Here is a 16,707-nt window from a genome sequence, read left to right as displayed (position 1 = left end):
GTTCAAATACTTCTGTCACATATTTCAGCCTTGTATGACTGGAAACTGATCTTAATCACACGCTGAATAAAGGGTCAAATGGTGTTTCTGTGTTGTAAGCCACAAAAGTGTTGAACATAAAACCTTTTGAAGAGACAAAGGTTATGAAAGCAAATCAAAGACAAAGTCGAACCACGTCAAACCACCACATCATTAGCCAAATGAACATTGGGATGTAAACTCACATATTGAAAACTTGTTGCCGGAGTCTTTGCCAGGGAATAATTTAACGCCCCGTGATTTAAAATCTACTGATCGCTTCACTGTAGAAGAGAGCAGAATACAGAAAACAGAGGGAGAAATCAGAGAAGAGACTGAATTCAGTGCACCCTGCAAAATGCTAAATCTTCTCCCTCACAATGTTGGGAGAGAGAAGAGCGAAGCGTAAAAGAAGGTGAGGGGGGAAAAGCAAAGTAAATGTTAAAATGGTTCAAACAGACAGCAGGAGGGACACAGCAAAGAGAAAGAAGGAGGACAGAGGGTGAAAGCTGGATAAAATGTCTCCAATCAGTATCATTGAGAAATTTTGATCACATGTCTCGTTCTCTCCGTCACTGACTAATTGATGAAATGCTAAAGCAAAAGTGTGAAACGTCTTTTTCACTGAAAGCCCCATCATATTCTGAACAAAAGCCGACAGAGGAAAATTACACTTTTAATCAAAATAAGTATGAAGCAGCTCTGCAATCAAAGCCCTCAGATAATGGAACGCTGGGAAATAGATGGTTGGGGGAAGTCAATCAAAAACAAGAGGAGGCAAACTGATGGGCAGCAGTCTATGATGGCATGAGCTCCGGTTCCCAACACCGGCGACACAGCCCATCACCCACCGGAGGTGGACGTGCTACAAATGTACCTTGCCGAGCCCAGAGGTTAATTTATCCCTGCAAGTACGGCCGCAGAAAAAAAAAAACAAAAAAAAAAACAAAAAGCACCCTGGGACAATCTCCATTAGACTCCCTCCAGATTTGATTGTTTTTCTCTGCTCTACTGTCAAAAGAACAAATAAATTACCAACATAAATAATGGAAACACAAGTATATCATATCTTTAACGATGAAGTAGCAAATCATTTCAATGAACGTCTGACAGATTGGCTGTCAGATCGCCTCCATAATGACCCGACTGCTCCACTGAATAGTGACAAATAGCACAAGTGTTAATGTGCTTCAATTATCCTCGTGTTGTTCAGAGGCAACACAAATGCATATTTATATCAGTCCTATTCTGTCTGACCAGGCTGAACCACATCATGGCTTTCTCATGATGTCACGACTTACCTTGTTGATAAATTATTCTGGTCTAAAGAGGCTGAATATTTAACAAGCTATTGTGTGATCTTAACACAATGATAATTAAATGGGATCCATCTGTATAAAATGCTGACATGTGCAGCCCTCCAACTCAACAGAAACCTATTAAAAGAAAAAACATAAATACTAGTTACTTATTTACGTCTGCAAAATTGATGGTGATACTGCAACAATTCGGTGGTGAAAACATTGTACTTTTCATGAGTCTAAATATATTGTTAGTCTGACCACAGCCTAAATTAGATATAGCTCTAAATTTGTTAAGTCTGAACATGCTAAGAGCTGACTCAGAGCTCTGAGCTTTGACTTATTAATTTAAACTCTAAAAATAGGTCATTTAGTCAGCCGTTCACATCATAGAACCATTTCAAAGAATTACCCAGCATTCTCATATTAATCGACACGCAACTTTGTATCACATCGCGTTTGCGGTACCTGTGAAGCGAGTAGGGCTGGGTTAGGGTCAGCGCTCACAGTCAGGGGTTAGGGTTAGGGTGAGGGGTTGAAGTGAAAAACTTCTAATCCTGAATTCATGGTGAAGAAGTTGCCATAAGCACAGTTAACTAACCTGTCAGGTGCTGCGTAATATGTTTGGTGTTTTAAGCTAATCACGACTGACACATGAACCTTTCAAACAAAGCTTGATTGTGTAACTTGGAGACGGATGCTGACAGTTTCAAAAAGTTGTTCTGTTTTATATAATTAATGGAAGATGTGATTACAAAGAAAGTATGAACTTGTGAGTTTGATGTCTTTATAATGTCGAAAATCTCTCCAAGTTAGAAGCTGAAATCAGAATAGACCTTCATGAGTAGACAGGACAACTTCAGGTTGTACAGATAATGCATGGACGGATGGATGATCTCTTATTAAACCTCGTCTTCCTTTCCCTGTCCCCCCAGTACTTACATATGTCGGTCTAGAAAAGACTGGCATTAAGAAGTCCTAATAAATCAATAAAAAATAATTTTACCCAAACGTTAAGGCTGTCCCTTAAGGCTGAATTAGGGTTCTGCGTCACACCAACGCAGAGCACACGCCGCAGCCGTGACGCCGTGCTGAACCCTTCGGACTTCTCCGTCACTCCATTTCGCCGTGGTGCAGTACCCCCCGCGGCCGCTAGTTAGCGATCTTTTTCTGAATGGTTTATCCGACTTTTTCCGGTCACAGTAAATCAAAGAGATAAGGACAACTATTGTGCAGAAAAACCAAAACAAAAAAAATCACATATAAACGAAGAAAAGAGCCCTGAAAGTGTACTACTGATTCAAACTGGAAACCGGAAATGCTTCGCTTCCAAGTGAACCAATCACAGCCCTCTCTGTCTGCGTGTGGTCTGCGTCGCCTCGACGCGTAGTTACAATTTTCGGGAGGTAACGTCAGTGACCCCGCAGGTGACGGCGTGTCGTCTGCGTCGACCCAAACCACACGCCGTAGGCACGGCGCCATTTTGACGCAGAAGCATAATTCAGCCTTTAGACTGAACTTGGATTTCAATGTCTTCCAATAATAAAGAACATTCACTGAGATAAAGTTATTGGGCACTTTTGAAAGGCATTTATGCCATTTGGCAGCCAAAGTTGCACATTTTGGACAATGTGGAAATAATCACAATGACTGACTGTACAAAACACAGCATTTTACATTTATTTGGGGCTGTCAAGGTTTACATATGATTTTCACTCGCGTGATTGAGATTGGAAGGGGATCACTACATTTCTGACAGAGTTCAGCGTAGAGTTAGTGTGTTGAGTGCTCAGAGAAGAACCTGGGCTTCTTTGTCTCCAACCAACCGGACCTCAAGGAGAGCATTCACTGTAGCATTCACTGCACATTCACTGTACTTCACTTTTTACCATCTACTTGGCATGCCCATAATGATTTAAAATACGGCAGCATGGTGCTCAAGTGGAGCAAAAGGTTCCTGGTTTGACTCCAATGGGAGTCTTTCTGTGTGGAGTTTGTATGTTCTCCCCATGCTTGCGTGGGTTCCCCGTGGACCAGTACCCCAGCTTCCTCCCATAGCACAAAAAAATGCAAATTAGATTAATTGATGAACCTAATGGCGCTTTTACACTAGTACCTACTCAGCGCGACTCGACACGCCCCGGTTTTGCGCTTTTACACTAGGGGTGGAGGCGGGTGGAGCGTGCCAAGTAGATACTTTTTCTGTATCTATTTTGCTGTGATTCTAAGCGGCTGAGTCGGCTGTATCTGACGTCATCACAATACACCGATTGGTCAGGGGGCGGGGCCGTCAGACGTTTGAGTCAGGAAGCGGCTCGCGACTTCTTCATTTTATTCGACCAGCAATGGCAGCGCAAAAGTCTGTTTGGTGATCCAAATCTGAGGTGCAGATGTTCATAAACCTGGTGCTGAGGAGAGAATTAAAAAGGGATCTAGACGGGGGATGAGGAACGACCAGATCTACCAGGAGCTCTGTCATTTCTCAGCTGCTCGCGGCTCCCAGCTGACTTTCCAGCAGCGCCGAGACAAACAAACAAAAAAAAAAAAAGCGTACCCGCTTGAAGCTTCTTTCACTCTCATTTTTTAACTTGATATCAAACACAAGCCACAGACCCAGCAGCACATATATCATCTCTTACGTGTTCTACATCTTTAGTGTTGTTGTCTTCTCCGTTTAGATCACACAATTAAATACATCACAGCAGCTTCACTCCAATCCCGCCTACTTCTCATCTGAGTGTTTAAAAACAAACGAGGGCAAGGCGAGTGGAGGCGGGACGAAGCGTGTCGAGTCGAGTCGCGCTGAGTAGGTACTAGTGTAAAAGCGCCATAAGTTGCCCGTAGGTCTGAGTGTAAGCGTGCACATTGTCTGTTTGTACATGTGCGCCTGCGATAGACTGGCGACCTGTCCAGGGTGTACCCCTGTCTCTGGATGGATGGATGGATGGGTGATTTAAAAGAAAAATGTAGGACAGAGTCTGCTATATAGTTCATATTTGTCAAACCCAAGCTGAATATCTATCTTCTAAATGCTATACGGCCTGACACCCCAAGCACTGCCCAGATCAATGACTCGCTGATTTAACTCGTAGTGTGGAATCACATTACATTCAAATGTGTCTAAACAGGTTTGTTTCATACACGCCGATGAAACAAACCGGCTTTTGGTCAATTTGAATGCTTAAATCCACTTGGTTAGCCCTCTGGGTGCCCGGGGGGCCCAAAGTGTACTTCCTGCTGTCTTGACATTATTGAGTCTTAATATATTGGTCAGCGTAAATGCTAATTATATGAAACTTGGCTAGGATTTGTCATTACTTTTAAAGTCCCATTGTACCCTCCATTGCAACTGCTGTGTAGAATAGGAGATACGAATAATACCTACACTCGTTACTTGCAGGAGATTTGTGTCCCATTGACTCCCAGTATAACCAGATATTTGTGACATAATATAAAGCTTTTTCCATAAGTACCTAATAAATACAAGCCCCTCCCTTGAAAATACAAGGTAAACAGGCTTTAGCTCTGATGGCACCCCGTAAACCACCGGGAGCAGCAAATCTGATTTAACATTTTTGTTACACTTTAATGAGAAGGACTGTTTGGGATCTAAGGGTAAAATAAAGTCTATAAAATGTACTCTTATTGCTCAAAAAAATAATAATGCTTCAGAATCGATGTCATTAATTATTAACCTTGTCAAGACTGTAATAACTTCATCCCACTTCTTTACTTCAATTTTGGAAAATATCGCATTTTTCTGACCTTCTCTTTCTTTTAAATTAGGGTTTTATGACAAAAAAGGCTATGTGAATATGAAAACTAATCTAAAAAAAACATAAAATCAGTCATTAGGTCTGCAGTTGCTGAAAAGATCTGATGTGGTGAAAGTAAAAAAAAAAACAAGATAGATCACATTTTTGTTTCCATTTATGAAAGGTACATTTTTGAGGCCAAAGGGTAACACGCATAATTTCATTTTAAAAGGGTTAGATTTCCTGATACAGAGAAGTCAGTGTTGTAAACTGGGTTGACTTAGTGGCTAATCAATATATTTTCATTTTGTGGTAATTGCCTGTCTTTTTAGGGCTGTCAACTGGGCAGTTGTAACGGCTAAAACATTAAGCTCTTTTAAAGTATTAAACTATTCTATGACAAAAAGTTAAAGGGGGCCTATTATGGCATCTAATACCTATTTTAAAACAGGCCTTGGATGTGTTAAAAACAAGCTTTTGATTGTTTTTGCTAAATAAATTAGAAATTCAGCGTCAGAGTCTTTATCTTCCCATTCTCTAACCTCATTATCTATGCGGGATTCTGAGTGGGTGGCGTCTATGATAATGACGCTCTGTGCTGATTGGCTGCCTGAATGACACGATACACTGCTACGAAAAAATGGCAGAAGCTCCGGCCGGTGGAGTTAGTTGTGGGCGTGGTTTCACGCCAACCTATGTAAATCACTCCCGTCGTTACATAACGCAGAATCTGAACGGCTCGTTGAAGCCACATCACACTGGACGGCTCATCCGGGCGGCTGTTCAGACACTGCAGAATTTGGTTTCTTTCCTCCTTCTCTGAGTTGGCAGGCTGAGGGGAGACCACTTTATATATTTTAAAGCAAGAAAAAAACTGTTTTTCATAATAGGTCCCCTTTAAGTCACAGCAGACAGCAAAGCCAAAAGCGTTTTTTCTGAGTCTTTCTACTTGCAGGTTGGTCCAACAGGTTCTACCTGCGTCTGGTATCGAAAAGGCATTCAAGGTCTTCCTCGGAGCAGGTACACTGACCGACTGCCTGCTACATTGTTAAATCTCTCAATCAAAAATAATTCATGGTCAGACATCAAAAGGAGGATTTGGGACATATTTCCATGTGATTACTGATGCCAGAGGTTCCCCCTGCACTGATCTGGTACCCGGAGCTAACTGATGGTGAAAATAAGATGATTGGTTAAGACTCATATCACTTATTTGCTCCATTTAATCTGTCACTGCACATGGCTCCTTCATATGCTCAGTAAAAGTTTTGATATACTTGGACTGGTCCTCTAACTTAAGGGTGCGGTCTTGAATAAAGGCCAGGATCACCACGGAACTGGACTACCTGGTTTTAGTTGGACTTTTCAAAAGAAAAACCATTGCATTTTTCGCCTTTTATTTTAATTTAAACAATATTTTAATATATTAAGCTTGGAAATAAATGTGGGTCAGTGGCTCTCAACTAAAGGTTTACTGATCCACTTTTCCTACGTTTCCACTTTTAACCTTTGACACCCACTGATTATTCTTCGTCCCCCTGGAGTAAGGATTCTGGTGCTAACAGCCCTTTCCATAAGAAACAACGGAACGCAGAGTAAATAATGAAAGGCAGCACTGGTAAAATACAAGCTCCTATTATAACTTAAGATGAAAAGGGGCAGTTCATAGATTTATGAGCTTATATGTTCCCACTGAAGCCGGCAGTATCTCTGTACTCAGTTTGACTAATGGTTCTTAAGCTCGGGCTGACAAGGAAAAGGGCTTAGGGATTTATTTACACAAAAACTAAATTATATATTCCACACAAGCTAAATGCTCTCTTTTCCTGGGCTGTAATTATCCAGTGCACTTAACATTTTAAGATGTGTGCTGTTGATCGTGACCATGTTTAAGACATTGACAGGGTCGCATAAAATGTCTCCATGCACTCAGCAACATCCAGCGTCAGTCTACCTTAGGGTTACACTGTGTCACTGCTTGAGTTGAATAATGTTTCCATAACTGTGGCTGACTGGTGTTTTGTTTGTTCTGACTGACTGATAATGCCGTCAGCTGCTCATTAAGAGCCAATCACAGCCCTGCAGACACAGAAAGTCATGAATGCGTAATGAAGAGCTATGATGGAGACGTATGATCGGTAGCTTCCGCCACAGGAAAGGAAACAAATTGTTCATACCTGACTCAGGCAAACAGGCATATACTAAACAAGACGGAATGAAGCAGACAGAAACACGTTTGTGCACACAGGTTGCCACCTCAAATCAATAAACTACAGATAGATTCATTAACTGGGACCTGCACGCATGCATGAACCCAAAACTTGTAAATGCAAGCGGACATATTCAGAGCAGAGGAGGAACCCGACCTCATACAGGCCAAAGAACACAGTTCCTCATGCGCACACTGACAGATAAACTAAGAGCACAAACACGTGCACAGAGCGCATATAAAAGGGATGTGCTGCACTGACACATTCGTACCCGGGTGTTACAGGTGTATGGTTGGGGAGAGTACATGTCATCAGTTTAAATGGATGCTTAAGGTTTCCTTTTTTATGTTTTACTGATGTAAAAAATAGAAAAGGGAGGATTGGTAATGAACAGGTGAGCGATGGTAAACAACAGAGGAAAGAAAGATGGTGATCTAAAGATACTGTTTACAAGTACTTTAAACTTACATTTAAACATTAAAGCAGAAAGAATCCAGTAAAACACTGGAGGATCATCTATCTATGTGTCTATCTTCTATCTGTCTATCGAGCAGCACACTGACTGGCTGAGGAAACAATATCAGAGACTTGAAACATCCAAAGAAGGGTTTTATACTGTTGACATCCACTAGGAGGCAGACAAGCTGATTCTATGTGAAGACCTGAATGTGGATCTTTGTAATTCAGAGAAAGGCTGATCATCTTCACCTTCTTCTCCTTGTCAATGTTTATCAGTAATTTAAAACAAAGTCTAAAAACAAGTTGCTATCAAGAACCAACAGCAATGAAAGTGCTGAAATGTGTCGGGAAGCATGTGCTTCCTGACACATTCACCAAGTTTAGCATGGAAGCAGATTATGGATTTAAAGATGTTTGAAATGCAAACAGTATAGAAGCAGAAGGTCCAAAAGCACAATAAGTTAAGCGTCTGCTTCAACGTGGTCCCTGAGATGGTTCCAGGCGCGTTTTTCAGTATAAAAGTATTTTTACTGTACTTGAAATACAGTATTAAATAAAAAATAAAATAAAATAGTGAATTGAACATGGACCTATTAAAAACCATTAAATCTTTACATATGCCTATAAAACTACATTTAAAGTTATGTCAAAATAAAAACATCCCCCTCCTTTTATAGGTTTTGCACATCATGAAATAGCTGACACCTAGTCCTGACCAGGTTTTAAAATGAAACCTGAGATTTGTAATTATTTATTAAAAAAAAACAACTAAAAAGTGCTAACATGCAGAGGCAGCGCGTGCATCCTTTCAAGAAATTTCAAAAAGGAAAAAGGGCTGATCTCAGCCGAGCAACTATGCCCTCCAACAAACAGTAGTCCGGTTCCAATCGATGCCGGGTACCCCCTCTTTCTTTAAGAGCGATAATTGACTCTTGTCTGGTTGTTTCCTGTTTCCAAATCCCTGGCTGTTGCAGAAAGGCTGTTGCTTTGATTTTACAATATACTCACAAGTTAAAGCTAGCAGATGGTGAGGAGATCTTAACAGAATGTCAAAAGTTCTAAAGTTGGACAGGATTGCTGACCCTTAAAGTTCATGACAGTACTGTTAGAAAAGGAAAAGGAAGCTTGCCTCTGAAAAGAACCTGGCAGCAAGCTAAGATTTGCAAAGGTGCATCTTGATAAGCCAAAAGGCTTCCAGAACAATGTTCCTCAGACAGATGAGTTGCACACAATGGTCCAATGTGAAGTCATTTGTCGGAAAGGCTAAAGGTTGGCCAGAACTGGGTCATGCAACAGAACAATGTGCTCATGCATGGCGGCAAATCTATAACTGAATGGCTCAGTAGAAAAGGAAAAACAGTCCCAGTTTAGACTTCTCCCAGGTTTACACGTCGTCTCAGGGCCTGTCCAGACCTGGAATGAGCCACAGAAAGGTGAAGAACAGTTGGCCAAGTATTCCTCCACGACAACGTGACGGACTCATGAGGTTGCTGCTGCAAAAGAGAGTTGGACAGTTTACGGAACCACAGCACTCAGCTTTGGCAGCATTGAGAGTGTTATGCATGGGTTTCTGTTTATCCATTCCTAATTGTAAGAGCCACTTGACCAGATCTTTTTTGATTGTTTATTTCTCCTCATCGTGTCATGGCATGTGAAGGACTAGAAATGAAATAGAGTGTACTTTCTTCATTACAAGACTCTAAATGACTGACATAGGAAGTTACAAATGCACATAAAAAAGATATCTGAGGATCTGTTTGTCCTGCAACAGGCCCTGGAGAGAAAGCAGATGATTGTGGGAAAGGGGTATGCTTTTGAAAAACACAAGCTCTATGAGAGGACATGGAGGCAAAGATGCTCTAATATGGATCCAATGATCTTGGTCTCAACTCATTTTTAACCTGCCCATCTCCGTATTTCTGCTTTAAAAGCTTCGGATGGAGGGATTCTCATGAAATTAAAGGCCATTTTACCATTTTCATTTTCATTGTAATTTTAATTTATTTATTTCAAAACAGGGACAGTGCACAATCAGACATTAATCTTGAACAAGAGAATATGCGTGGTGCCAGGTTGTAGCAGTTTGCTATTTTGCACCTGTAGTCCCTGGGCAGGTTGATGGAATAGTACATGAAAATTAGTATAGAAAAGAAGAAATAAGTAAAAGAGCAGAACAGAGCAAAGACGGGTATTATGTGGTGGATATGTCCACTTCGCTGTACAGTAAGTGGCTTTTTTTTCTTTCTTCAGTGTTCAGACTATCATTTGTAGATTAATTGGAAATATTCAGCTGAGTTAATGAATTGCTGACTGACCTGTCAACTGGCTGATGAGTCTGTGGTTGAAATTAATAAGGCAGCATGCTCAATACTTTCATTTTGTTTTTGGACATAATGAAGTATCTCTCATGTGTACAGATCCAATTACAGTACAAGAACACATCACTCTTTCTTTTTGTTAAACAGCATCTCAGAAAGAGTCCCTGCTCCGTTCTGGGATCTGAAGGAAAAAAGCACTTCCCCAAAATAAACAGATCTCTCCCAGCAGCCCCGACAACTTAAAGTTGTAAAAAGCCCGGCAGAAAAAAAATAGTCCATGTGTTTGTGAGTTCACATCTAATTTGTTGGTGCATGTTTATTTACTATGACTCACTGTGCTAGTCCTACCCCATTACTTGATATTGTTGAGTCGAGTTTTTTATTCTTAGATATAATCGACAGGTTGCTGGTCTCCATGGAAAACCCTCTTCAAGACGAGTATATGAGAGATGAGGCTTTCAGGACTTCTTTTATGTTACCCATTCAGATTCATGGATATAAGCCATGTTTCTCTAAATGCAGAGACATTTAATTGTCCACATGTTTTCCTGGTTCTGATGGACCAGTTGAGTTTATACCCTGTTCATAGTGTGAGGGTCTGGATAGTGTTCCAGTCTCTGAGACCAGATAAGCACCATTAGCCCGTTCCAGATCCAACTACTGTATTTGGACAATATCAGACCTGATACATGATACTAATATTGGAATCGGCACATCTCTATTGAAGATCATGAATAGGATGAAGTACAGTGCCTTGCAAAAGTATTTGGCCCCCTTGAACTTTGTGACCTTTTGCCACATTTCAGGCTTCAAACATAAAGATATAAAACTGTAATTTTTTGTGAAGAATCAACAACAAGTGGGACACAATCATGAAGTGGAACGAAATGTATTGGATATTTCAAACTTTTTTAACAAATAAAAAACTGAAAAATTGGACGTGCAAAATTATTCATCCCCCTTAAGTTAATACTTTGTAGCGCCACCTTTTGCTGCGGTTACAGCTGTAAGTCGCTTGGGGTTTGTCGCTATCAGTTTTGCACATCGAGAGACTGAAATTTTTGCCCATTCCTCCTTGCAAAACAGCTCAAGCTCAGTGAGGTTGGATGGAGAGAGTCTGTGAACAGCAGTTTTCAGTTCTTTCCACAAATTCTCGATTGGATTCAGGTCTGGACTTTGACTTGGCCATTCTAACACCTGGATATGTTTTTTGTGAACCATTCCATTGTAGATTTTGCTTTATGTTTTGGATCATTGTCTTGTCGGTAGACAAATCTCCGTCCCAGTATCAGGTCTTTTGCAGACTCCATCAGGTTTTCTTCCAGAATGATCCTGTATTTGGCTCCATCCATCTTCCCATCAATTTTAACCATCTCCCCTGTCCCTGCTGAAGAAAAGCAGGCCCAAACCACGATGCTGCCACCACCATGTTTGGCAGTGGGGATGGTGTGTTGAGGGTGATGAGCTGTGTTGCTTTTACGCCAAACATAACGTCTTGCGTTGTTGCCAAAAAGTTCAATTTTGGTCTCATCTGACCAGAGCACCTTCTTCCACATGTTTGGTGTGTCTCCCAGGTGGCTTATGGCAAACTTTAAACCACACTTTATATGGATATCTTTAAGAAATGGCTTTCTTCTTGCCACTCTTCCATAAAGGCCAGAATTGTGCAGTATACGACTGATTGTTGTCGTATGGACAGAGTCTCCCACCTCAGCTGTAGGTGACCTCTGACCTCTGCAGTTCATCCAGAGTGATCATGGGCCTCTTGGCTGCATTTCTGATCAGTCTTCTCCTTGTATGAGCTGAAAGTGTAGAGGGACGGCCAGGTCTTGGTAGATTTGCAGTGGTCTGATACTCCTTCCATTTCAATATTATCGCTTGCACAGTGCTCCTTGGGATGTTTAAAGCTTGGGAAATCTTTTCGTATCCAAATCCAGCTTTAAACTTCTCCACAACAGTATATGGGACCTGCCTGGTGTGTTCCTTGTTCTTCATGATGCTCTCTGCGCTTTAAACAGACCTCTGAGACGATCACAGTGCAGGTGCATTTATACGGAGACGTGATTACACACTGGTGGATCCATTTATCATCATTAGTCATTTAGGTCAACACTGGATCATTCAGAGATCCTCACTGAACTTCTGGACAGAGTTTGCTGCACTGAAAGTAAAGGGGATGAATAATTTTGCACGCCCACTTTTTCAGTTTTTTATTTGTTAAAAATGTTTGAAATATCCAATAAATCTCGTTCCACTTCATGATTGTGTCCCACTTGTTGTTGATTCTTCACAAAAAATTACAGTTTTATATCTTTGTGTTTGAAGCCTGAAATGTGGCAAAAGGTCACAAAGTTCAAGGGGGGCAAATACTTTCGCAAGGCACTGTAGGTAACAGAAATGGGTCGGTGATTTTTAATGTCATCCGTTATAAGACTAAAAAAAATATCCACTACACCAGAATATATTGTTTCCATTTCCTGTTAAATGCGTCTTTTTCTTTTCTCAATGCCTCAGAATTTCTGATTTCTTATATATGACCTGCGGTGACAAAGCTGCTGATTGTGAGCGACGCTCCAGCACTCCAGAAGCAACCTGCATGTGCTATTACCACTAGTGTAATAAGGAAAGGAATGTAGTTTAAGAGATATCTTTCGCCGTCTTCTATCTTTCAGCACACTTCCTTAGACTCATAGTTGATTTCAAATAGGGCTGGGCGATATATCGAGATTTTAATATATATCGATATATTTTCAAACGCGATATGGTACGCGACAATATCGTTTATATCGATTTAAAAAAAAAAAAAGAAATAACGTTTTTTTTTAGATTTGCACAAATGTTTTGTTATTTGCACAATTGTCAACCTCAGTGGAAAAGTCTGCCTGTTACTGTCTACATTGTATTAATTGCACAGTGTATTTTAATTTAATTGTTATGCAGGAAAGGGATATTTGTTTTATTTTATTCAAGAAGCATTTTTATTGTATATATGCAGGAAGTTTATTTTTATTTCATTTGTTTTATACATTTTGATATTGTGCAGACCTCTGTTAATAAAGGTACCTGTGTGACATTTGGCACGAGGCTTTGACTTAAAACTGACTGTTTTTTTAAGTTTTTGCCTCAGAGAAAAATGAAGCTAACAGAGATGCTATGCTATAATGCTTTGGCGGAAACCCCAATTATGGCACAGAAAAAATATCGATATATATCGAGTATCGCCATTCAGCTAGAAAATATCGAGATATGACTTTTGGTCCATATCGCCCAGCCCTAGTTTCAACACATGACTGCCCTTCTCCAGGGCTTATCAGGTTGGGTAAGGGATTAAAGTTAGGGTAAGGTTGTTAAGGGGTTAGGGTTAACCCTAAAGGCTGGACTATGGTTCTGTGTTACACCAACGCAGAGCACACTTCGTTGCCGTGACGCCGTCGTGAACCCGCCGGACTTCTCCAACACTCCAACTCCAACAAAATAAATCACACATAAACAAAGAAAAGAGCGCTGAAAGTTCACGACTGCTTCACAAACCGGAAACCGGAAATGCGTTACTACCAAGCGAACCAATCACAGCCCTCTCTGTCTGCGACCTCTCAACGCGTAGTTACAATTTTTGGGAGTTGCCCGTCAGGCACGGTGTGGCCTACGGCGTGGCCTACGGCATAGGCACGGCGCCGATTTGTTGCAGAACCATAATTCAGCCTTCACCCCTTAACACCCTAACCCTTCCTCTTGCATCGCTGCACATGTGGACGCCTGAATGTTTCTCCAAAATACATTACATATTGGTATTGTATTTATCATTTTAAAAATCTAATTATATCATTACATGTAATCATTATTGACGTCTTGATATCATTATAAAATATTTTGGGAATTAACCTTCCAATTTAGAATCACCAATTAATCTAGCATGTTTTTGGACTGTGGGAGGAAGCCGGAGTAACCGGAGGGAACCCACGCAAGCACGGGGAGAACATGCAAACTCCTCACAGAAAGACCCCCAAGCCACCGTGCTGCCCTTTACCATAGGTTAGAATTAACCATAGGTTTAAAAAATGTAATATCAAAAGGTGTGAAAAAATTTATATATTCTAGGTTTTATGATAAGAAACAAAGGAAAAACTTCCAAGGCTGTGAGGTTAACCTCCACATCTTTACACATGCTTAAGGGCTGGAGAGGCTTTAGTAGAAAAGCTGCAGCTCAACGGGGCTGGATAGATGCGTAAATATGAGTCAGGGTCTGATTTAAAACATGTTTGACATCGTGGCTCACTAGGTACCCACACATTTTATGTCCTGGTTATAATTTTAAAGAACTAGATGAACAGAGCTTTTTCCTATCCTACTGGCAAAAACCAAAATACATTTACATACAAATATATGTTTTGGGGGTAACTGTGTCATCTCAGGCTTTGTTTCGATGAATGACTGATTAGTTTCGGGTTTTAGTCATATTCTTTCTTTAAAGAAAGACCTATTATGGCATCTAATACCTATTTTAAACGGGCCTTGAATGTCTTAAAAACAAGCTTTTGATTGTTTTTGCTAAATAAATTAGAAATTCAGTCTCTAAGCCATGTCTTTATCTTCCCCGTTTCTAACCTCCGCGGGCGGCTATGATAATGAGGCACTGTGCTGATTGGCTGCCTGACGCGATGACGCGAATGACCATACACCGCTACGAAAAAATGGCCGAAGCTCCGGCCGGCAGAGTTAGTTGTGGGCGTGGTTTCACGCATCGCTCCTGTCGTGACAGAATCTGAACGGCTCGTAGAAATCACATCAGACTGGACGGCTCATCCTGGCGGCTGCACAGACACTGCATAATTTGGTTTCTTTCCTCCTTCTCTGAGTTGGCAGGCTGAGGGGAGACCACTTTATATATGTTAAAGCAAGAAAAAAACCTGTTTTTCATAATAGGTCCCCTTTAAATGTAATTTTCCATTTCCATGGTTAACTCCTGCAGGACCCCCAGTCGTAGTTTGATTTGGAAAACACTCACAGTTCTGTCTGAAAGATAACGTCCCAACTCGTTCAGTGTTTATGCCTTTAGGCCCCAAACTGTAATTACACCTAACAACCTGTTCAAACAGGAAGACAATAATCCCCACACTTGGACTGTGAAACATTGTGATCCCTCCTGTTATTGTTCTTCAGCCTCACTGAAATTATAAATCCGGTTTAAAGGGCTGCAACGACGAATCAGTTCCATCAATTGCTTTTATGAAAAGCCATTTAAGTTTATTGTCAACGTGTGACATGAACAAATGCCACGTCTCAGGCCGGGCCAGGTCATGTTGTACTGCAACACACCACAGTATGTGCTAGGGGGCAGTAGAGCGCACACTGTGTCCCACAAAAACTGCACGTAATGGTCAACTAAATATCAGCTTTGGGATAGTTCCCCTTTGGGGAGCTTTTACCGTCACTTTAGAGATGTACATATCTTTAAAAAAAAGTATTTTATAATGGTGGAGGGGACATTATTGACATTTTAAAAACACAAGATGGGTTTTTACAGTCAACTGTACAGACTAACCTTTTAGTATCCCACCATCCCAGGGTGAAAGATTTAGCTTAGTTAAGTCCTCAAATGACACATGGTGAGCACAAAGATGTTTAAATGCACTTACAGCAGGTCCCAGAGGGAAAAACTACATCAACTCTGATTTCTTCTCGGCCTGTAAAACAACTACAGCAAGGCCCTGCGGTGCTTCAAACAAACTCAGAGGTTTTAAGAGCCTTTTGGTCCTCAGGTAAAAAGCATTTACACTCACTCAGAGATTTCAGGAAAAAAAGTAAATAAATACTGAGCTTAAATTAATTATTGTAATGGGTGTTTGTTGGCTGCGCTTGTACGCCGGGATGTATAATGCAAAAAAACAAAAACATGAACAAGTTATAGTTGTGTGATTATTACAACACTACTGGAAAAAATATAGACATTCAACCAAACCTACTCCGACTGATCTCACTTGTCACCTTAAACCGTAGAGAAATGCATTCTGACATCTCTTGTTCACCTGCCAGAGATATTGTGACTAAAATGTAAATGATTTAAGAAAGCGGGATTTCTCCCAGTTGACAATGATACTGTCTCAAGGGAGAAATATTTGAATTGAAATGGTTGATTACTTCAATTTAGGTTAATAAACATAAAGCCAGCGGCATGTTTTAAATTCCCTGTCATTTAGAATTATTTTAAAGCTTCAATTAAGGAATTCAATAGAAATATAATTTGGTCGATCTGGTTTAGCATTTCAAAAGAGCTGTGGGCTTTTATTTACAAGACAGACTAATTCATGAACAGGCTCCTGTCCTGAATCCAAGAAGGCTGAACATACAGTAGGCTCTACACCCACGGCGGCTCATGGGTGCACGCATGCTTCCTCCCTCTACAGAGGTTGTTAGCAGTCATTTGTGATAGCAGGATATTGCGAATTCTTCATTTCACATATTTAGAAAAATATCTCTTTCTGCATCTCCTACTGGACCTACCCACTGTTTTACCTTTTTTTCTTTTCCTGTTCGTGTGTGATGCTTTTTCGGACTAACCTTTCTGGCCCCTCTCTCCAAACTTGTGCAGACATCACAGAAATTATTACTAATTCAAAGTTTCATGATTTGGGCAGCAGTAGAGGGA

At 40.7% G+C, this 16,707-nt stretch overlaps 1 protein-coding gene across 1 annotated transcript in view; it reads right to left on the bottom strand.

Annotated features, from left to right (window-relative positions):
• The window catches only part of csmd3b (CUB and Sushi multiple domains 3b), a 470,660-nt gene that overhangs the window by 187,692 nt on the left and 266,261 nt on the right, over positions 1 to 16,707 (bottom strand). Inside the window, exon 7 of the mRNA XM_061742392.1 lies at positions 225 to 302. Coding sequence (XP_061598376.1) covers positions 225 to 302 — 78 coding nt within the window. The remainder of the gene's footprint in view (positions 1 to 224; positions 303 to 16,707) is intronic.

This window comes from Cololabis saira, chromosome 15, assembly GCF_033807715.1.
Source record: "Cololabis saira isolate AMF1-May2022 chromosome 15, fColSai1.1, whole genome shotgun sequence".
Taxonomy (NCBI): Eukaryota; Metazoa; Chordata; class Actinopteri; order Beloniformes; family Belonidae; genus Cololabis; species Cololabis saira.
This window is presented reverse-complemented; position numbering and strand designations above follow the sequence as displayed.